The 23,936-nt window shown below is 42.3% G+C and overlaps 1 protein-coding gene across 1 annotated transcript in view; it reads left to right on the plus strand.

Moving 5' to 3' along the window:
* The window catches only part of LOC136628563 (CD109 antigen-like), a 101,198-nt gene extending 82,351 nt beyond the window's left edge, over positions 1-18,847 (plus strand). Inside the window, exons 28-33 of the mRNA XM_066604566.1 lie at positions 2,796-2,957; positions 4,737-4,802; positions 12,530-12,666; positions 13,949-14,099; positions 16,738-16,840; positions 18,441-18,847. Of these exons, the coding sequence (XP_066460663.1) occupies positions 2,796-2,957; positions 4,737-4,802; positions 12,530-12,666; positions 13,949-14,099; positions 16,738-16,840; positions 18,441-18,625 (804 nt within the window). The 3' untranslated portion in view covers positions 18,626-18,847. The remainder of the gene's footprint in view (positions 1-2,795; positions 2,958-4,736; positions 4,803-12,529; positions 12,667-13,948; positions 14,100-16,737; positions 16,841-18,440) is intronic.
* The last annotated feature ends 5,089 nt before the right edge of the window (positions 18,848-23,936 follow it).

Below are 23,936 nucleotides of genomic sequence, written 5' to 3' on the forward strand. Positions count from 1 at the left end.
CTCGCATTCCAATAATGTGCTCCCTTTAAAACTCGGTTAAATGAGCAAAATCTCTTCAATTGAGTCGAAGTAGCATGTCTAATGGTCACCAAACTCTAGACAGTTGGAAAAAGAGGTCCACTACACTTAAGTAGCCTCTGAGAGCCTTTTTATAGGCTAAGGGAGGAACTAATTTTAGAGCCTAAGTTGGCAAACATTCAACAACTCTAATCATTTTGTATATCTGCCTCACATGTAACTGCATGACGAGTTTTGCAATGAAATGACAACTCCTTCTAGGTGCTTGATTTTTTTCTCTCAGGTTCGCAAGCTCGCTATAACATCATGTATTTTTGTTAGGCATTAAAAGGTATCATCTCTACAAGATTACTTGGTTTATCTTGCTGAGAACAATTATATTTTCCTATACTGGCTAACACGGTACCAAACGTTTTTCATTATAGCATGTTAAAAGTCACATTAAACTTTAATACATCTAACATGAAAAGTAGTACAGGCAGGTCAGATGGCACACTGTGCAGATTTTTTTTGTTTGATATGCAATGTACTAATAGGAAGTCTGTCTGTACTTTGCTTGTGCAGAAAACCGCAAAATAGCAGCATACCAACAGTGGAACAACTCTGCGGATAAATACTGTATTAGAACTAAGCTCATGCCATAAAAGCAACACCAGAAACAAGCTCATAATGAAAATACAGTACTAGAATCAACTCATGATATAAATACTGCACCAGAACCAAGCTCTTTACATAAATGCAGCACTAGAACTAAGCTCAGTACACAAAATCCAGCACCAGAACAAAGTTCAAAACATAAATACAGAATCAGAACCAAGCTCATAACATAAATACAGCCCCAGAACCAAGCTCCTAACATAAATTTAGTAGCAAAGCTAAGCAAGTGTGTTGAGTCAGGCACAGATGGACTGACAGTGGTGCCTTGGAACATTAGAGGGGAGGAGACAGAAATAGAAGGAGGATGGTTCCTGTAGCTCCACAAGATGCTGCCTTACAGAAGAAAATCACCTGGCTAGGCAGAACCAAAGGAGGTGATTGCCACCAGCCAACATCTACCTGGTGCCCTGCCTACAAGCTGATGGCTAGTATCCTGGTTGACCACATGGATTGCACATAGCTAAAGACTACCATTAATACAGGTGCAGTCAGTTTTAGGGCTTTGTGACACGGGCGCATCGGCACCCGTGTTACTGCAGGAAGAAGACGGACGCACTACAGGATGGACGTCTCTCTGCAGTGCCGGAAGAAAAAACATGTGACCGGCTTTATTGCGGTTCATGTGTTCTTTTTTCGGCGCTGCGGGGAGTAGTCCGTCCTGAAGTGCGGCCGTCTTCTTCCTGCAGTAAGGGCTCAGTCACACGGGCGCATTGGCGCCTGTGTGACTAAGCCCTTAGCTGTCTTGGGAGATTTGTAGATTACTTGGTTGTTGTACGTGGTCCTTTGGCTTCTCTGCCTGTCAGTCACATGGGAACTAGTTGAATGCCCCCCACTGATCAGGAAGTACTAAAAAGCCAAATCATGGTGGGATGAAGTAGCAAACTGTACTCCTCCCGTCCAAAAAATCAGTCCTACTCCCTATATTATTTGTACTCTACTAAGTCTCATTGGACCAATCTTACGCAATCTGGAGCGGTTGTCATCCTGGATCCAGGATGCCTCCTTGTTCTTCCATGCTGCTTTTTCGCTTCAGCCCCTAGGTCATCAGGGCCCTTTGGTTTCTGGTCACTCAGGTCCATGACTGCTCCCCGATATAGGGACAGTGCTCAGGCTGCTCTGCTATCAGCGGCTGCCACCATAAACTCTACTGCACCTCTTTCAGTCCTGGGACCCTCTCTCTCTGAGGCTACTGCTGCATGACTTCCTGATGTTGTGTCCACTACTCTAGTGATACAGCTAAAATTTCTTATATATGTACTCTCAAGGCACCAAACAGCAGGGCTTATATGGGGCCTCACCCCAATATATACACTGTCCGTATCATGGGAGTGTTCTTCACACAGCACCACTGCATCATCAAGGGGGTTGGAATCTCCCCCTCTAGTGCTTAGCAACACTTCCCTTATGAGGCACTTACTGACCCTTCCCATCTGGTGCTCCATGTGCATTCGGGCCTCTCCGCTTCTCCCCAGCCCACCCTTGGTTCTGTGGTCTTTTACATAGCACTATAAGCACTTTGCTGCTAGTGCCATGCACCTTTCCTTCTCCGCTCCTTGTCCTCTCTTCCAGCCTCATATTTGTCTGGGAGGAGGTGAGGCTTAGCACAGCTCCCGGCCCACTATCCCAGCGGCTGTCAGCTGCTAATCCATATAAGTGGAAGCACGGTAGCGTTACCCCCATACAATATAACACCAACATATTTTGTAGCGCTATAGTATAAAAAGAGGAGAGTTTGTCTTATTTTGCAAAACCAACACTTTCCTAAAGGACAAATATGCTACACTGGGAAAGTTGTTGTCCCCATATGTTTAAGGTATGCTAAAAGTTTGGTCTATGAAATTAGTTGGTAGGAAGGTCAGAAGTAATGTCCCAAATTATTATTTTACTGAAAGAGTAGAGGATGCTTGGAACAAACTTCAAGTAGACGTGGCTGTAAAATAAACAGTGTGTGAATTCACACTACTTGGGATTAGCATATAAGAGAGAACTAGAAAGGAAGTAACATGAGGGCACACTAGATGGACCATGTGTAGTATAGAATTTCCTGTCGGTATAGAATAAGATACAGTTCTTAATACAATGCATGAATTTGCTGACCAAGTTCTGTTTGCCCTACGTAGGACACAGTGATGGCTCTGCACGCTCTTTCTCAGTTTGTGTCAGTGGTGAACCTTGGTGAAAGTACAACATCGCTTACGTTGACAATGACGGGATCTGGATCATTTGTACCCAAAACATTTCAGATCAACAGCAACAATCTATTAGTGCTACAAAAACAACAGGTAATAATGGAGGGCAAACATATCATTTCCATAAAATATGTACAGTATGCTCACTCAGGGGCGTAACTATAGAGGATGCAGGGGATGCGGTTGCACCCGGGCCCATGAGCCTTAGGGGGCCCATAAGGCCTATCTTCTCCATATAGGGAACCCAGTACTATAAGTAAAGCATTATAGTTGGGGACCCTGTTACAAGTTTTGCATCAGGGCCTGGGAGCTTCAAGTTACGCCTCTTTGCTCACTATTTGTTATGTTTTGAGCTTAGACTTACTGAACGTCTGCTCAGTCTCCGGGTTGTACAGTACAAAGGTGTAATATCACACACAAACAATTATGGGATTCTACTTTACCTCTGTATATCCTATTATGCATTCATACTGAAACTTTTAGGCCAACTTCACATGACCGGATTCCTATTGCAGAATCCGCGGTCGGTGTCCGCATGGAGGATCCGCAGCAAATCCCACACATTGAAAGTTTTGCACTTACACTTTTTCTTTCACACTTGCAGAAAGGATTGTGTATTCTGTGAGCGGAGGAAAAATTGCAGCATCCTCTATTTTGCTGCGGACTTCACGTGGACAGCCTACATTGAAGTCAATGGAGGCCATCCGACCCACAGCCCATCCGCAATTGACATTGTGGATGGGCCATGGGTACCTGAATCATTGCATAGTTACGGCGCAAGAAATCGAAAAAAATATTTTAAAAAAAATCTGTACTGCGCATGACCAGTAGCGAGTGTCCGCATTCATCCGCAATACAGATTTTGCAGGTACGCGGGGTCGCCAGCTGCGGTCACAGCCAGATTCTGCTGCAGGTTACTGCATGCGGAGTCCGGCTCTCCCCTGTGCAGCCGGCCTTACTGTCGGATTCATATGCAATTCAAAAGAAAAAATTGCCATGTTTTATTGCATGTATTGCTTAGAGGGGAAATACCTCTGATACGGTGCTGTACCCAGGCACCATATAGCAGCACACAGACTATCTACTGTAGTAAGGAGCTGTAAGGACTTCATTGCCTATGTATTGCTCTATGCACATGGATCAGCTGTGTGCTATATCCTTATATTGCAAGTTTCAGTTTGTAATATCATTCGTTTACACAAAACCATGACAGCTATGCTAGATTTGTTTTCAAATGCTTACCGGAAAATCCTGATGGACCCCATTGACCTTATTTTTGACAGCAAGAATAATGCTAGGAGGGTTTTTTCGAGGAAAATACTATGGATGACCTATCCTCAAGATAGGTTCTCAATGGTTAATCGTCTCGGGTCCACCGCTCGGGACCCCGACCAATCAGCTGATCGGGAGCCTACTATCAACGCTGCTACACACTGGGGTACTTTTCGGAAGCTACTACTCCAACCACATTGTATTGGCCGACACTTGTAACTACTGATACAGCTCCTATTGATTTTAATTAGAGCTTTGCCTGCAGTCACAAGTGCCAGTGACTACACATGGTTTGGAGCAGCTGCTTCTGCTCTCACCCCTGTGTATTGTGGTGCTGGGGTCCTGAGCATGGACCCCAGAAAATCAGCTATAAAAGACCTATCCTAAGGATAGGTCATCAAAAGCATTTTCCTGGAAAAGCTTCTAAAATGCTGTGCCATTTCTGTTGTCAAAAATACTTAAGAGCTGCAGAGTAACGCCAGTGGACCGCCATAAGGCTATTGTGATTAGAGCCTTAAAAAAGTTACATTGTCTATAATATAATGTTTGATGTTGAAGCTCTTAGGTTATTAGTAACGTTGTGCTTTCTTTACAAAATAGATTGAAGTTCCTCAGCCTCTTTTCATCATCGCTACTGCTGTAGGAAGAGGATTAGGTATTTGTCAGGTATAAAACCAATGACTTCTATTCCCCTTGTGGAATTACTAATGTTTCTGCCTGCTTAATTGTAAAATTGTGAAATAGTGATATACTTTTCATGTTGTGTAAAAGATCCTATTAGAGAAGGAAATATTTCATGCTTTTCTCAGACTATATATGCTTTATACGACCTTAATTCAAAAAAGTTGGGACGCTGTTTAAAATACGAATACATGTGAAGAAAAAAAGAATAAATAAACAATATAGGTCAGAAGCGGCGCTCCAATGGTGTGTGGGAAAAAATAGACAAGAAACTAGTATACAGGGGGACTCACCGCAACTGAACCGGTCCCAAGGTTTTGGGAACCGGTCAGTTTTATAGATCCACGTGAGCCTCTTGTACCAATAGAATAGATGCAGGTCAGCGGTCCTAGGACATCCCAGAGGCAGAGCGACAGAAAGTAACTCCAAACAAATGCATTTGAGGAGGAAAGAATATGTGATCAAAATAAGGAAAAAAACTTTCGCGCTCCGTTAGAATGTATTGGTGTACATCAGGATCTTACTTGTTAGAGGGTGCCCGATCTCCTGGCACCCCTCACATCCAGAGAAGCAGAAAAGCCCAGCTGAAAAGAACGGAGGAGCGGAACACAACGTGCCCACACAGTAAAGGGGCGAGGTTAGCCCTCGTATTATCACATGACCACATGGTGGAAAGCCGGACGGGTCAAGTGCATGCCAGGTTTATCGGACATGCAATCACGTTCGGGTTGGGGGCGTGGCGTCACATGACCATGCATTTTAAATCTTATAAGGGGAAAGTTATGTAATAGAAAGAGTCATATGATAAAAAAACAGCCTATGTTACATGGCATGACTGTGCAGTTTCCGGGACATCCCAGGTGCACAGAAATGTCACAGATTTGGAGACAGAGGAAAAAACAGGATAAAATTATTTTTAAAATTTAAAAGTATATACTAAGTTGCCCATAGAAATAATTAATAAATAAATATTCCTGGAAAGATATGATTTTGCACTTAAGGTGCATAAAATAACCAATAAATAGACATCTTCATAAAATTCCTAACATTATACATATTCTAAAGATCATAGGTCTATAGATATAAAACATACATTTAATAGTATTAACAGTATCTAAATTCCTCTTAATAGATCTTCTCCAAAGTTTCGTTTAGGCCTACAGGGTGTAGTGTGTTGAACTTGTATATATAAAACATTTCTTTTCTTTTTAATCTAGAGTGTTCACTTGATGTAATTTGTTCGAGTGGGGTGATAGATAGTCCTGTGGGATCTGCATCATGGTGTAGTGAGAAGTGTTTGGAGACACTATGTAGTAAATATTGTCTTTTTATGTTATAACGATGTTGATTTAGCCTACAACGTAATGTATTTGAAGTACGTCCTATATACCGTAGGGAGCAGGGACATTCAATTAAATAGATAAGGTTCTCAGTGCTGCATGTTAAAAATTGTTTTATTTGGTGAGGTGGATCATCAACCAACTTTCTTTTGTTACAAATATTATTGCAGCATTTACAGCCGATTCTTCCACACTTATAAGAACCTGAAATTTGGAGAAGTGTGTTTGTAGTTAGTTTAGGGTTAGTTATTCGGGGACAGGAGGGTGCTAAAATATTACCGAAAGTTTTGTTTTTTCGGTACGTCAAATTTGGTTTTGTTGGAAGGTCCGATAGGAGGTAGGGGTCGGCTTTAAGTATATCCCAGTGTCTAACTATAATTTGTTTAAGTTCTTTATGTTTATTATTATATTTTGTAATGAAACGTAATACTCCCTTATTTTCTGGTTGTAATTGTGTTTTGTTTCTTCTCAAGACACGTTCCTCATCTTTGGCTTTCATGTAAGAGTTATGAATGAGAGTTGCTGGGTATTTTTTGTCTCTAAATCTGTCGCATAATATTTTGGCCTGTTTTTCAAAGGCCCCAATGGTGGAGCAATTCCGTCTGATCCTTTTTAACTGTCCGTATGGGACGTTTGTCTTCCACATTTTAAGATGGTTGCTTTGGAAGTCCAATAGACTATTGGCGTCGACCTCTTTGAAGTGTGTCTGAGTCTCGATCGCACCCTCTTTGATAATTATGTCTAGGTCTAAAAATGTAATTTTAATGGGGCTAAATGTTCCTGTAAATTTGAGATTCCAATTGTTCTGGTTCAATTGGTAAATAAAAGTATCAACTTCATCCACTGTGCCGTCCCATATCAGTATTACATCATCAATGAATCGTTTGTAGAAACGAATATGGGGGTCTTGAATCGTTTCCTCGAACGCCCCCATATATAGGTTGGCAAAGCAAGGGGCACACTTGGTGCCCATTGCTGTGCCGCGGGTCTGTACATAGTGCTGGTTGCCAAATTTGAAATAATTATTACGTAAGATGAACATTAAACCATCTAATATAAACTGTTTTTGTTTAGTGGGTAGCAAATGATCAGTTTGTAAAAAATGGGCTACTGCTTGTGTACCTTCATAGTGTGGACTGTTTGAATAAAGGGCGCATACTTCTAGGGTTACCCAAATATACGTATGTTGCCACTGTATAGACTCTAATAAAGTTAAAAGGTGAGATGTATCTTTTAAGTATGCTGGTAGATTCTGAACTATTCTTTGTAATTGATGATCAATATATTGGGACAAGTGACTAGTGAGTGAATCAATACCAGAAATGATGGGTCTACCAGGTGGGTTATTTAGTGATTTATGTATTTTAGGGAGAAAATAAAAATAGGCTATTTCTGGGTGGTGTGGAAGTAAGAAAAGTTTTTCATCTTTGGAGATGCATTTATTATTATAGGCCTCGTTGATCAGGGCAAAAAGTTCATTTTTTAATTCACATGTTGGGTCTCCCGGTAATTTGGCATAGTAGTCCGTATCGCCCAAGATTCTCAATGCCTCGGTGTCGTAGAAAACTCTATCCATTATGACAACCCCCCCCCCCCTTTATCTGCCTGTTTAATTACAATATTTAGATTCTCTTTGAGCTTTTTAATGATCTTCCATTGTGAGGGCTTTAAATTCCCATTTTTATTTTTGGTCCCAATGGTAATTAATGTTTTCAAATCCTCCAGAACCTTATTGTAGAAAGTTGAGATGAAGGGGCCTTTAGAGTCAACAGGGTAGAATGTGCTGGTTTTAAATTAGTCAATACGGGTTCAATTGGTAATATTTGGTTGTCTATGTTCTCAGTATTTATTTGAAGGTCTAGATTTGAAATGCTTGGCTCATCTTTATCTACTGAGCCAATTTTATGATCCTTAATGTAAAAATGTCGTTTAAGCGTTAATTTTCGAATAAAATGATTAAGGTCTAAGAATAAGTCAAACAAATCAGGGTCCGCGGATGGACTAAAGGATAGACCTCAAGACAATATGTTAGCTTCTTCATATGATAATGGGTACGAAGAGATATTAAATATACCCATTTTTACCGCTTCAGTGTTGGGGATTGGGTTTTTTGAATGGACTTGTTTAGTGGTAGAGTTCTTACTAGTGTGGGTTTTTCGCCCCGCACTTTTCCCTCTTCTACAGATTTTTCTATTGGTTTTTGAGGTAGAGCCCTGTTGGGTGATCTGTAAAATTGTGTAATTTTGCTGTTGTTGTTCTTGAGGTTTGTTATTTGTTTGGCTACAGTTTTTCCCTTGTTTGTTAGGGGGATGGTGGAACTGCATGTGATTCTCATGCTCGGTTGTAGTTCTTCGTTCCTCTGGGGGCCTATTTCTAAAAAATGAGATGTGGATTTGGGGGTCTGAGTAACAGATATAGGTGAATTTAATAAACTATCTACATGACTAATCGTAATGTGACAATACGAGGGCTAACTCCGCCCCCAGACCGTGCAGTCACGGGATGTCCCGCCTCTATATATGACATAATTACGTCCTAAACGTCACCACGTGACATGAGTAACGTCACTGGGAGCAATGCTCTACCAATGGCGTTATACTATCACGCCCACTATGTTCTACTGGACACGCCCCCCCTTGTGATGCCGTGACATCTCACCTTCACCCTAGAAGCCGGGTGTATATCCACGTCCACATGGATGTTATCGATGGCGCCGCGAAACCATGCGGACGCCGTCCAGGGCAGTCCTGTATATCAACATACACCAGCTACAGCAGCACAGGATGTCTGATTAATACCTGTGTGAGGACATCTACACTATAGGGGTAAGATTTGCTGAGATTCTTTTCTAAGAATTCCCCTATAAATTGATAAATAACACCCACGTAGGGGAGGAACTAAACGGACCAGCCTCTCTTCCTCCCCTTTCTCTCCCCGCCCCCTTCCTTCCTGTCCCGCCACCCTTCTTTCCTCTTTATTTGTATGTTAACTATAAATAGAGACAATTTGTAACCTGCTCACTATGCTTGAGAAAGGCTTGGCATAAGCCGAAACGCGTCGCAGCATTGTCAATTCGTTTTAAACATATTAAATTTCATCTACAAGAACACGTTCTTCTCAGCTGGGCTTTTCTGCTTCTCTGGATGTGAGGGGTGCCAGGAGATCGGGCACCCCCTAACAAGTAAGATCCTGATGTACACCGATACAGTCTAACGGAGCGCGAAAGTTTTTTTCCTTATTTTGATCACAAGAAAAAAAGAATGCAATGATTTGGAGATCTCATCTAACCATATTTTATTCCCAGCAGAACATAGAACACGGATCAGAAGGTGAAACGGAGACATTTTTCCATTCCATTTTTAAAACTTGACACATTTAGAAACTGATGGTAACAGCACATCTCACAAAAGTTGGGCCAAGGCCCTGTCTACCATTGTGTAGCATCCTCACTTCTTTTTATAACAGTCTGTAAAGGTCTGTGAAGTGAGAAGACCAATTGCTGGAGTTTGGGGAGAGAAGTGTTGTCCCATTCTTGTCTGATGCAGGATTCTAGCTGCTCAACAGTCCCGGCTCTTCTTTCTTGTTTCATGATGCGTCAAATGTTTTCTCTGGTGAAATGTCTGAACTGCAGGCGACCAGTTTAGTACGTGGGCTCTTCTTCTGTGAAGTTATGCCGTTATGATGGATACAGTATGGTTTAGCAGGTTTAGCTTTGTCTTGCTGAAATATGCAAGGCGTTCACTAAAAGATATATTGTCTGAATGGGAGCAAACGTTCTAAATCCTCTGTATACTACTCAGCATTGATAGTGCCTTTCAAGATGTCTAAGCTGCGCATGCCATAGGCACTAATGCAACCCTATACCATTAGAGATGCAGGCTTTTGAACTGTGTGCTGATAACAAGCTGGATGGTCCATCTCACCTTGAGTCTACAAGTCCATAGGCAAAAATGTATGAATGGCAGCAGAGGACTCATGGTGCATAAAACCAGGCTTTTATTCCATCTTTACAGAAAATACACGTGAAGTTTCGACTATAAAACGGTCTTTATCAAGCACTCGAGCACTTGAGTCATCTGCTGCCATTCATACATTTTTGGATATTGCAGTGATTGGGGAGTTGGGGTCCAGTCCCTCGGATCGGCTCTGCAGACATTCAGCCTCCCCTGGAAAGGGTTAATATCCATTGTGCTGTGAACATTTCTATTTTGGTACAAGTCCAAAGGCATCCATGGTTTCCAAACACAATTTCAAATTTTGATTTTGCTGATCACAAAACAGTTTTCCATTTTGGCTCAGTCCATTTTAAATGAGCCTTGGCCCAGAGAAGAGGCCGGCAAATCTGGATTGCGTTGATATATGGCTTCTTCATACAGCTTTAACTTGCATATGTGGTTTACATAGACAACTATTTCTGGAATTATTACTGAGCCATGCAGTGATTTGTATTACAGAATCATGCCTATTTTAATGCAGTGACACCTGAGGGCCAGTAGACCTCGAGCATCTAATATTGACCGTCAGCCTTGTCTCTTATGCACATGAATTTCTCCAGATTTTGATGATAATGTGTACTGTAGACAGTGGGGTATTAAAATACTTCACAATTTTACATTGAGGAACATTTTTCTGAAAGTGTTACACAATTTTTAGATGCAGTTTTCACACACTGGTGAACCTCTGACCATCTTTGTTTCTGAGAGACTCTGTGAATAAAAAGAGCAGCTTAGAAAGGCTGTCATGTGACTTAGTAGAAAATTGATCCTCCAGCTGTTTATCATTAGTGCCACTTACTTTTCCAGCCTTTCGTTCACCCTGTCCCTACTTTATTGAGATGTGTTGCTGCCATCCATTTCTAAATGAGTTAATTTTTTTAAATGAAATGTAAAAATGTCTCCGTTTCACCTTCTGATCTGTATTCTATGTTCTATTTTGGATAAAATATGGTCAGATGAGATTGCATTTTTTTTTCTTTACACGTATTTAGATTTTACACAGTGTCCCAACTTATTTGAAACTGGGGTTGTATGATGCATAGTTTTAACAGATGACAATGTAACATTAGCTGCATTTTAACCTATATACTACAGAGTATTTTTCACAGACTTGATTCAGAGATTTTAAGAAAAACCATTCAGGGTCTGTATCTACAATATTACTGCTACATTGGCATATTAAAAATCCCGTCCTCCTTTTTTTGTTCATATAGATATTTTTTAAGTTGCCAGATAGAGTGCATTCATATGGGCGATTGCGATAAAGGTTTGAGAAACTCGAACTGATATCGCACTTCTATATCTGTGATTTTATCCTGCACTTGCATTTACATGTGAAGACAATTTTCTATAGGTTCCCATAGGAAATAATGGCCAATTCTTAAACCAAAATGCCCCCGAAACAGGACATACAGTGATTCTTCTATTTTGTACAATCAGTCCAAAAGAAAAATCGCTTAAGTGAATAAAAAGATTGAAGTACATGTTTTCTTTTTACATGCAAAGTCTGTTCACATTGCAATCTTGCATGAAATCGCAAGTTAAACTTGCTTGCCTTAATGCGCCCGTATATTGATATCTAGTACTTTGAGTCCTTTTAGCCTACAGCTAGTTTCTCTTGCCCGATATAACTGGCCACTATGTCTTTGTACTGTCTTAATATATTGTGTCACTTTATTTCATTGATTCTTGCTGTTAGCTGGTATCTGATCTATCCATTGTTATCTATGAGGCATTGTGTCCTTGTATATCGTGGAGGAGGGTGTGGATTCACCTCTTATTTTGGGGCAGCTCCTATTCTTATATAGTGTCAAAGGACACTTTTTAAATTATTTTAAATGTGATCTACATATGTGTCCTTTCAAAAAAAATGGCCTTTTTGAGTTTCAGCACCTAAACTTTGCAGTCAGTCACTCTATGAAATGAATCAGTCTTGTGAGCTATATGCCAAATAATGGGATATAAATACATTTTTTCATTTATTGTTGTTTTAATATTTTAAAAGTATTTAAAAGAAATAGTGATGAGCGAGCATACTCGCTAAGGGCAATTGCTCGAGTGAGCATTGCCCTTAGCGAGTACCTGCCCCCTCGAGAGAAAAGGTTTGGCTGCCGGCGGCGGGCAGGGAGCGGCGGGGGAGAGCGGGGAGGAACGGAGGGAAGATCTCTCTCTCCCTCTCTCCCCCCTGCTCCCCCCTGCTGACTGCTGCAACTCACCTGTCACCCGCGCCGGCAGACGAACCTTTTCTCTCGAGCGGGTAGGTACTTGCTAAGGGCAATGCTCGCTCGAGCAATTGGCCTTAGCGAGTATGCTCGCTCATCTCTAAAAAGAAACCAATGTCATGCCCTTACTCAAGATGTTTCTACTTCTTTCAAAGATTAATATTGCATATAATCGGAAGCCATCTTCCAGAGCCAAGAGAAATTCTCCTGCACCAGAGGCCTTCACATTAGATGTGACAGTGAGGGAAGCCACAAATAACCTTTATAAACTATCTGTGGACATGTGTACACGGTAAGATCTGACAGCCCGGCGTTACCACAACCTATCCTGTCTACATATTACGAATCACTAAATCTGTTCCATAAGATATGGGAAATCTCTACTATGAGAACATTAGTAGTCACTGAAGAGACCCATGACCATATTTATACAAGAGCTCTCAGGTGACTCCTAATACTATTAATCATTTATAGTAAGGGGTACATTATTCCTGATATCACACATCTTAACTGCTGCAGAATCTCTTTTCAAATACAAAATTGGAGCATCCTGCCCACCATTTAATTGATAGATAACCCCTTCCTCTCCATCATAAAGAAGCTCTGCAGCAGCTATTTTTATATGCTCTACTGCAGCTGAATCACGATGCTGTATTATACAAATTGCAGATACTGAAGAACCTGTTCTTAATAAAAGAAAGGGCACTACATATCAGTGAATCAAAAAGTTGTGGCTGACTATTTTTGCAAAAGGATATGAGCGTCACCACTTATCTTTGTATGAGCAGCGGCCTCTGTATTCAGGGACACTGTTCTCAATATCAGTGCTGTGTGTGGGGCTTTTATGAACAGGGTAACGACTTTTAGTTCCTTTTCACAGTACTAGATTGACTGTCCTGCCAATCGCAATGCATGCAGCAGTACGCAGTGCCATCAAAGGAAGCACACAAAATATCAGGCTAATAGCATGCCCAGTACATATTCAGTGCTATCAGCTAATTAATTTTTGTGTGCCAGGTGGGGAGGGGGTAATTATATAATACATATTAATAGTGGCTGCATCACCCTTTTTTATGGCAACTCCAGGTTCCCTTCTTTCCTTTGTACAGACATACAGTTAAATGATAGAACAGAAGATGCCTTCATGTGCCACTAGGGGGAGCTTACTGGGTATTCATATTAGTTTTAGCTGCCTGCAACCCTGCATTTGGCTTATCGCTGGGGAAGTATTTATTAAAAGGGCGTCATCACTGAAGTTTGTGCCTGTTCTGTACTTTTAGGAATACTGAGGCAACTTTGTAATGTAGATCTTTATATGCATATAAAACATATCAATGAAAGACACACAATTACATATGTGGATAATAACATTGCAACAATCCAGCTCACCTGTACATGTCAGATGTTTAATCAGAATATGAACACCAATACTTTACAATGTGGGCTATAATCTAACAACTGGGGCTTTACTGTGATATATCTTGTGTTCCTATATTTTGTACGATTGCAGTATATACTATAGTGAAAGCTATACAGAAAGGGTCTCTAAAATTGCTGTGCATTTCTGGTTTCAGCTACCAAGGGGATTACACTGAGAGTGGTATGGTACTTCTAGATGTGGGATTTCTCAGTGGTTTCAAACTAAGCCCTGCAGGTATTAACACAACTAGCATTCTCAAACTGGTGGAACCAAAACATGATAAAGTTTACTTGTACTTGGATTCGGTAAGCTATCAGAAGTAAATTATTCTTTTGTAGCATATAGTTTTTATTTTGCTGGTAAAAAAATTTACATTAGGCTGATTTCTATACTATAATTCTCTCGCGTTTGATTCGACTATTTTGCGCAACAGGGGGTGACAATTTACATAGATGCAGACTGGGTCGCACTGGTAGCAGATGATACAGGTCTTTTTTAACTAAGAATACTAGAATAAGGTATGGCTAGGCACTGAGAACTTTATGGATAGGTTTTCCAGAACTATCCAAACCGGACCAGTCCCTCCAGTGGAGTACCTGTCCTGAAAAGGGTAACCCCACAGTGGAAGATGGACTAGAAACCACCAGCTCAAGACAGCATTGCAACAACTAAACTAAGCACAAAACATTTGAGTGTTACGATCGTGGGGGCAAACTAAGCACGGGGCCCACACGATCGCGACCAAAGAGGACTGGATGCACGCACACAGGTTGCACCAGGTATTCACACGGGTTTCCAGGCAACTGACCCTGTGCTACCGGGAGGTTGACCTGGCCCTACCTAAGTGGGGACATTGCCCCAATAGGGGCAGCCCAGCGGTCTTCGGATCTGGGCCCTAGCTGATCCTAGGAGCCACGCATCAGAACAGGACGCATTCACATGCCACATGACAGGGACTGAACAACAGGACACACAGAGCCAGAATACACAGCATACAGCAGCCACAATGCAAACACTAATAGCAGATGATAAGCTGAAAATAAATGCGAGGTGTTAGTTCGTACATTGGCCAATGAACCTAAGCTGCAAGGCCCCTCATATCTTACAGTCCCTACACTAGCAAAACACATCTACTAGAGGGCCCTAGAGGCCAACCTAGTGCAGACACAGCAAACAAACTCAGCAGACCCAATTGACACAAAATAAACATACAAATGGACATGAACCGCAAGGCACAGATCACACAGCAAGCTGCAACAAAACAGAACAAGGAACAGGACACATGTCACAGATACATCCAAACTGTACAAGACCAGCTTCAGACTGACCAAGAGCTGGGTTTATATGTGAGCACAGACCCAGGGGATTGGCTAGCAGGAAGAACCACACCCAGCCAGCTCAAATCATTAACCCTGAGAGTGCTGTGCTGCTGGAAGCACAGTAGTACAACATGTTTCAGCAGCACAAGTAACATTGAGACTAAATAATCCAAAAGACTTAAATTGACTGAAACACTATTTCTGAATACTAGAATGACTGAGAACCATAACAGAAAAGACTCTGGCCTAGCATGTGGCCAGTACACAAACTGTAAAACTGGTGCACTTACCATTGAACCAAGGGGCCGGTTTATATACCATAGAGTTACAACTGATAGGCTGACTGGATTAAAAGACAACCCAGCCAACATATCAACACTGGTACCAGAGGGAGATGTTACTCTCTGTGTCCAGTGCTGAATGACAGTGTGCATGTGCTGCCCAGCGCATTACATGGTCTGGCATACACTGCTGATGTCACCCTGGATCTGGCAGAGAACCTGGAAGTCATGCTGTCGTAACAAATTCTCTCTCCTCCATGATAGCACAATTGTGTACTCTTGTCCTATAATATCAATGTCATTTCTCAAGTTGGTGCTTGTCAGTGTTTCTCTAGGCATTGCTCAGTAGCACTTTGGAAAAACTTCACCAAACAAATGCATTCAACAACGATTCATAAAAATTTGGTTCAGATATTTTGTACATAGCGGGCCCCATAGAAAAGAAAGAACAAAATTTAATTTTCTAAGGTATGCAAATTCTCTCCTCTCTAGAAGGAAGAAACTGTCTCTTGAAATCCATCTATAGTTAGCTACCTTATAAGTCAATGTCAAATCCATTACAGGGCCTTGAAATATGACTAGGGATTTTAACTAAACCAGATTTTCCACCAAAAAAGAAGAGACCCATCTGTAGTCAGCTGTTTTGGGGTTCTTGCTTCTTGTTAATAGAGAACACTACATTGGTTTGCTGTGTGAGAGGGCTTTAAAATACCATATATAAACCCTAGGGGCCTTCACTTCTATTACAACTACCGGTATGTTGACAGTAAACCTATTATCCGTTTATTGCTAAGAGCATATGCTAAGACTATTATGGTCAGAGCCCACATCTTGGTATCAGCTTAAAGCCCAGATCAAATATATCCCATAGGCTCAATATTCTAGGTGAAAATTCGGGGCACAGCTTCTGTTTGAAGTCAGGATTCAGGATGAAAAGTTTTTGCTTTCTGGTTCTGTGTGTGTGTAAGGGAGAGGTGGAGGGCGCTGCTACAAGTGGTATCGCTTGCAGCAGCGCCCTCCACCTTTCTCTTACACACACTTGATGTTCACTAGGACCTGGATTGCAGAAAGTTTTGGTATATTTAGCTCTGTTGAATATGTGATGATATGTGCTTGGTGTAGGCTCCTTTTCACAATGTGTGTGGTGTTTACTTTGCCTTATACTTGAGGTGCTAGTACATTGCAGGATGTAAGATGGCTGTTGGACATATAAACAGGGATTTTGACATTATAAGCACCTTACCCCCCATATAGGGACTATTCCCACCTTGTTTTATTTACGCCATCACATGAAGACTATGAACACTATCAAGCTATTGTGATATTACACTTATTTCTCTTAGGTTTCCACTGAGGCGATTTGTATATCTGTACCATTGGTCCGTTTTGCAAATGTTGCAAATTGTCAAGATGCTGCAATTACAATTCAGGAATATTATAATCCAAGTAAGTACAAGTGTTTAGTTATGTTTTATCCATTATACAGTGGTAAAAAAATGTTTCAAGTTAACTTTACTTTAAATCGGCCTTCCAGATGAAAACTAAAATGTGATTATATATTGCAAAAATATAGTCCACATATCTGGTGTTCTCCTTGGTGTCCATGTTGTCTCCATTTCCCCATTCCATTCTCCACAACATAGCTGCTATGGTCTCAGATGCTGGAGAAAAGTCTATGACATGCATTCTGTCCACAGCCCTTAGAAAGACCAGCCAGAATCTTTATGACAAGACTTGCAGGGGATGACTCAGACGGGATGTTCCGTCAAGAGCAGTGATGGAAGGGGGTGTCCTAGACTTTCCTCCAATGATATGCATGGAGAAGTCCGAGATAGCAGCAGCCGTGTTGTGGAAAATGGAATGGGGGACCAGATTGGAGAAACATGGATAGTAAGAAGGCTACTAATTAGAGATGAGCGAGCATACTTGCTAAAGCTAACTACTCGAGTGAGTAGTGCCTTAGTCGAGTGACAGGTGAGTTGCGGGAGTGAGCAGGGGGGAGCGGGGGGGGGGGGGGGGGAGAAAGGCAGAGAGGGGTCTCACCTCCGTTCCTCCCTGCTCTCCCAGCCGAATCTTTAGAGACGAGCAGGCAGATACTCGACTAAGGCACTACTCGTTCGAGTAGTTAGCCTTAATGAGTATACTCGCTCAACTCTACTATTAATGTCTTGTGTGAAAACGGGATAACTTTACGATTTTTGGGGGGGGTTAGTCGCATATAAGATAAAACAGGAAAAACTTTAAACTGATTATATTGTTGCTTTCTGATGATAGAGTCACTATTAACCCTTTCCAATCCACTGTCTGACATCTAAAGACATTCTGAATGCAGGCTGTACAGCTCTGATGTTGGAAGATGTCCGGCAGGGTATTCTTACTGTATATTACTGGCCGCTCTGTTGTCAGGGGCCTCTCCAGCATGTCCCGTATCGTAGTACTGGCTCTAGCCAGCAGATGGCGACATTTTATAATGGCAGAAAGAGAAAAACCCCTAGGAAACCCTGAATCCAAAATTGGATTGCAAAGGGTTAAAAATGGACGCCATTTGATTTCAGTGAATATTTAGCTGTGGCAGATAGGTTAAAGGGATTGTCTGCACACGAAAAGACAAGTTTAAAAGTCTCTAATGGATTGCAGTCACTGATTCATAGTAGGAAGTCTGAGATTTGGGTATGAACACTGCTCTGTTTCCCGGTCATGTAACAAGTACTTTCCAGTTCTCCTTGTACCTCCATGACTTTTGTCTGTCCATCACACTACTTTCTGGGTAGTCCTGTCCCCTGAGACAGAGTGAGCTTACATTATGGGTGAGCCTATGCTTGAAGAACCAGTTCTCCAACATGTTCTGTCTCAGGGAGCTGGGCAACCTGGACAGTAAACCATACGATTAGCAGATGAAATGTCATGCTGTTGTGCCACATAGTAGGGGTTCCTCATTTAGCATGTCAGTTGATTGCACACTTTAAAGGGTTTTGAATCCTATAGTAAATACCTCTTTTTCTTCATCTGAATATGTGTTATTGTAGTTTGTTCTCTCTTACATCAGGAAACACAGCAACACGAACGTACAATTCTCTGACGATGAAAAACATATCGTATTGTGACTTCTGTGGATTGAACTGCTCTCGGTGTATATCAAGTGTGCCAGCAACCCCTCCGAGCAATAGTTCCACCAAACCAGTCTTCTGCTTGCTGAGTCTCTGCTTCCTTCTTATTTCTTACCTCTTGTAATCTATTATTATGTTGCCATTTTAGAACTTCCAGACCTTTGATGATGAATATTTGCTCATGTATGTATTCTCATAAGTCCAGCACTAATTTTATGAAAATGTAAGAAACTTGTAACATTAGAGAACCTAATGTGTTATTTGGGGATGTGTTGAATAGCAGGTCTTTTACTGCATTCATATAATATACATATAGATATACAATAAAGCCAAACACTTCTCTAACAATAAATGTGGGTGTTGTGACTTTCTATTGTGTCTATTCTCTCTCATGTTCTCCAGATGCAACCACATGATGTAGGCCTCATGCATGTGATAGCATTAGGCAGTTTCCTGGTCATAGTCACTGGTAGATGGCAGCACTACAGCGTATGGGTTCACTTGAGCTTGTATTCTCAGCTGGATCTGCAGCTTATTACGCTGGTGTTTTATGACACTTTTGTTCCCTTCACTAACTGGAACACTGACACTTGCTCTCTGCCTCATTGACACTCTTCAGAGCATGTGGCACTATTCCTGCAGTCTGCACTGTGTCCTGCTGTCACTAAGCACTTTCATCGTCCACACTGGCACTTTCATGTACGTTTCACGTCTATGGGGAAAAAAAGTAAAAATGCCTCAATTTGTCATACATATGTTTACGTTTTTATTTCAGTGCAGAATTTCACGTAGCTTTGGAGTCTATGATGACATTCCACATCTAAAATCGCCAAATATGTTGCAGAAGGTATTCCTGCAAATGAAAAAAATCATGAAAAAATGAAATGTAAACCACATATGTGTTGTGAATCTCTCCTCCCACTTAGAAATACATGTTGTAAATTTCCAAAGCAGATTTTCCACTCTGCCATGTGTGAATCAAGCCTGAGAACCAGCAGCAGTAGACATCTATGAGAACCTACTCCAGCCTTGTATTGTTGTGCAATGTGAACTGTGACTATATCCCAACACTTGCAAAACACAGGTGAAACCCAATCAAACAAGGACTTCCACTTCCTCCAGCCACAACTAGTATGCACATTTTACCTGACTGACCAGCGTCAAAGAAACCAGGAAAAACATCAAAGAAAGAGACACATAAGTACGGTCTTCCAAAAAGTTTCATTTTGGAAAATGTGATTTCAGATAATATTGATCATAGGGAAATATTAACAAAATATGTCATACATGTTAACCCCTTAGTGACAAAGCCCGTTTGCACCTTTATGATCAACTCATTTTTCAGTTTTTTTTCATCGTTGCATTCCTAGAGACGTAATTCTAAGAATGCGACAATACCAAGTTTATACAGATTTTTTTAAAGATCTTCCTTCGTGTTGCAGCATTTCAAGAGCCATAGCATTTTTATTTTCCCATCGGCAGAGCACTATGGAGGCTTGTGTTTTCGTGGCATGAACTCTGGGCTTCATTTATCCAGTTTTTGGGAACATATAAAATTTTGATTGCTATTTATTCCAATTTTTTTCAACAGGCAAGATTAACAAAATGTGCAATTCTGGAATGTTTTTTTACATTTTTTTAACGACGTTCACCGTACAGTATAACTAATGTTACATTAATTCTGCAGGTGAATACAATTATATAATTATCAAATTGATGTAGTTTGCTTTTTGCTACTTTTTCACATTTTTTAAAATTTACTTTTTAGGGTGGTTTCACATGGGTGAAAACATTGTACAATTTTTGCACGATGTGAAGCTTTATTCACATGGGCTGTATGAACGAGCGCACAAACTGGAGATTTGTGTGTCCATTCACACGATTTTTTATTCGCACTGTGGCTGTTACACAGCCGGACGAAAATCCCTACACTTGTGTAAAAGAGCCCTCAGAGTGAGTAAAAAAGCTAAATCCTTCACATTTGCGATGTTTTCACTCATGCGATGTTGCGAGACGAACAAAATCACAGCATGCTCTATCTGCGATGTGTGATTTTTTTTTTTTTTTATCTCCGATGTTTCCCCGATGGAGCCTCCTTTTTATTGCATTGCAACACAAAAACTTGCAATTTGTGTGTGTTGTGATGCGCTTTTAACATTAGAACATCCTATTGTCTTTCATAATATTCTTTTTAAAAAAATCACTGAAATTCAAAAAATCGCGGGAACAAAGATGGGATTTTGTCGTAATTTTTCGCGCACGTGTGAAACTAGCCTTTGTTTTTTTGCTGCATTCAAAGATCCCTAGTATTTTTCCTTTTTTTGTCAGAGGTTCTGTAAAATGTTTTTTGGTCTGCAAGATGAGTTGTACTTTTAATGGTACCATTTGTTGATCCATGCGACGATTTGATTACTTTCCATTCCATTTTTTATAAGGCGAGACAGGCAAAGTTAGCTATTTTGCCAAATTTCTTTTTTTCATGATGTGCACTGCGCGGGTTAAATAATGTACTAACTTATTTATCTGGATCATTCTGAACACAGCGATACCACATATTTGATTTTTTTACATAGGAAAGGTGGGGTTTTGACATTTTTGTTTTTATTCTTTTTTTATACTTGAATATCACCATTTTTATAGTTTTTCTATTGGAAAGCCTATCTAGCTCAGCAAGAGGCTAAACCTTATAGACCACCGTAGCTAGCAGACTTGGAGGCTATATTCAAGCCTCTGAGTGCAATAGCAACCCATCACATCACGGAGGTCCGATAGATGAGAAAGGGAGTCCCCTCTATCAGCATTTTATATGTTGCTGGTGCACTGACCGCGACATGTAAAGGGTTAAACAGCAGGGATTGGAGGTTTCTTTGGTCCCTGCTGTTTCAACAAGTGCCACGCATCCGCTCCCCTGCCAGGCTTCTGATGCAGCGCTGTCAAAAGACGTATTGGCAGTTGTTAAGGGTTAAAGAGCAATTCTCGCTAAAACAAAAAAAGTCAGCAGTACATATAAGCCCTTGAGGTCTTCTCTTCTCTTGCAATTCTAGTCAGCTGCTGTTTTTTTCAGTTATATCTGATTCTGAGAGCTCAGTAGCCGTTATTATGGCCTTCCACTATTATGGCATTTCCATTTCAGCTTCCACCTAATTTGAAATACTCTTTATTGCTAAATATATTGAAGCACACACGACTCGCACCCTGATTCCAAGTCACTCCTTGAGAACATTTGCTGTCTAGGGTTCCAAGAGAGTTCAATGACAACATATCCAATATGCTGTTATTTCATTGCAGTCTTAGGGCTTATTTAGATGTGCGTATATTGGTCAGGTTTTCATACCCGGCCGATATATGCTGTCCCTCTCTGCAGGGGAAGGAGGCGGGCCAGGCCGGGAGCAGTGCACTGAGCTCCCACCCCCTCTCTGCCCCTCACCACTGTTTGCAATGGGAGGGCGTGAACGGGGCAAAACTAGTGGTGAGGGGCAGAGAGAGGGGGCGGGAGCTCAGTGCACTGCTCCCGGCTCTTCCAGCCTCCTCCCCCTGCAGAGAGGGACAGCGTATATCGGCCGGGCGTGAAAACACATTCAGGGCTCATCCACACGACGAAAACCACCCAGTTAACTTACATGAGCAAAAAAAAAAGCGACTATTAGAAGCAATGGTATCCCCAGCAGCGGGGATATCCCTTATTCTCCTCTGCAGGGGAACCCCGTCATTGCGCTGCTGGGTATTTCCTTCTCCCCTGCAGCGGAACCTCTCTCTCCCTGCAGGGGGAATATCCCTCCAGCCCCGGTGAGATGAAGGGTCCCCCAGCGCTTTCCTTCATCTCTCCTCCTGGAGCAGCAGCGCTTTTTTAAAGCAACACCCAGCTCCCGATCGTGTGAATGGGCAATTTCACTGCTAATTTAGCTAGGGACTTGATAGTGGGAAATCGTCCATTTAGTGCAGTTAGCTGTGATTTATTTTGCTTGGCTTTTCTTTGGTGTGATTTTCACACTCGTGTGAATGAGGCCTTAAACAAGCCCCCGCATATACTGGTGGATCCCACATCTGGGTTCTGCGGGGAAAATGTGAGGCTGGCCACTGCTTCATCTAGCAGCAACATCTGATTGATGGAGATTAGAAAAGCTTTATATCTTTTTAAAAAGGGGTTCACATCTTCGTAAGATAAACCCCTTAGCCTAGGGTCACACGGGGCGGATTGCCGTCGGAAATCTCGCGGTTTGGCCGCAGCAAAAACCGCGAGATCTCCGCCGGCAGAGCCGCCGCGGTTTAAGCCGCGGCGGCTTTGAAGCGGTCCGGCCGCTTGCTCTTCCGTTGCGGCCGGCGCTCCCATAGAGGAGAGCGCGGCCGCAGCGGAATGAAAAAAAGAATGAGCATGCTGCTTCTTTTGAAACCGCGGCTGCGGCCGCCGCAGCCGCGGTTTCAACCGGATTTACCGCAGCGGATTAGCCGTCCCGTGTGGACGAGATTTCTGAGAAACCTCGTCCACATGGCTGGCTAATCCCGGGCTTAACGGCCGCGGGCGGTTTTGCCGCGGGCGGATCTGCTGCGGCAAAACCGCGGCAAATCCGCCCTGTGTGACCCCAGCCTTAGCCTAGGGTCACACAGGGCGGATTGCCGTCGGAAATCTCGCGGTTTGGCCGCAGCAAAAACCGCGAGATCTCCGCCGGCAGAGCCGCCGCGGTTTAAGCCGCGGCGGCTTTGAAGCGGTCCGGCCGCTTGCTCTTCCGTTGCGGCCGCGCTCTCCCATAGAGGAGAGCGCAGCCGCAGCGGAATGAAAAAAAGAATGAGCATGCTGCTTCTTTTGAAACCGCGGCTGCGGCCGCCGCAGCCGCGGTTTCAACCGGATTTACCGCAACAGATTAGCCGTCCCGTGTGGACGAGATTTCTGAGAAACCTCGTCCACATGGCTGGCTAATCCCGGGCTTAACGGCCGCGGGCGGTTTTGCCGCGGGCGGATCTGCTGCGGCAAAACCGCGGCAAATCCGCCCTGTGTGACCCCAGCCTTCAGGGCCCTTTCACACGGACGGAAACTTTCCACATTTCATAGCTAAAAACACAGCTAAGGGTTCCTGCATACGAATGTATACGTATATATGCTTGCCAGAGGATGATGTGATTGTGCTCTGAATGGAGCGCTATCATGTGCTTTCGTGTGCATGTCCGCGCATTTTACTATACTTCTTTGCATTACCAGGCCTATTTACATTGGCGCAGAACACTTCCACACAATGGGAATGAGCCTGGCAGCGTACAAAGTTTTGAATCTGCTCAGCAGCCTAATTAGCCCCCGGTGTGATCATTTCACACAACAAAATCACGCAGTTATGCATGCAATTTCATGCAGACGAAGTGCTATGTGAATGAAATCAATGAGTTCTATGGCCAGCAGTTTGCGCAAGTGATTTTGCGCACGCGAAATCGTGTGCAACATCGCC

Source organism: Eleutherodactylus coqui, chromosome 1 (assembly GCF_035609145.1).
Source record: "Eleutherodactylus coqui strain aEleCoq1 chromosome 1, aEleCoq1.hap1, whole genome shotgun sequence".
Lineage (NCBI taxonomy): Eukaryota > Metazoa > Chordata > Amphibia > Anura > Eleutherodactylidae > Eleutherodactylus > Eleutherodactylus coqui.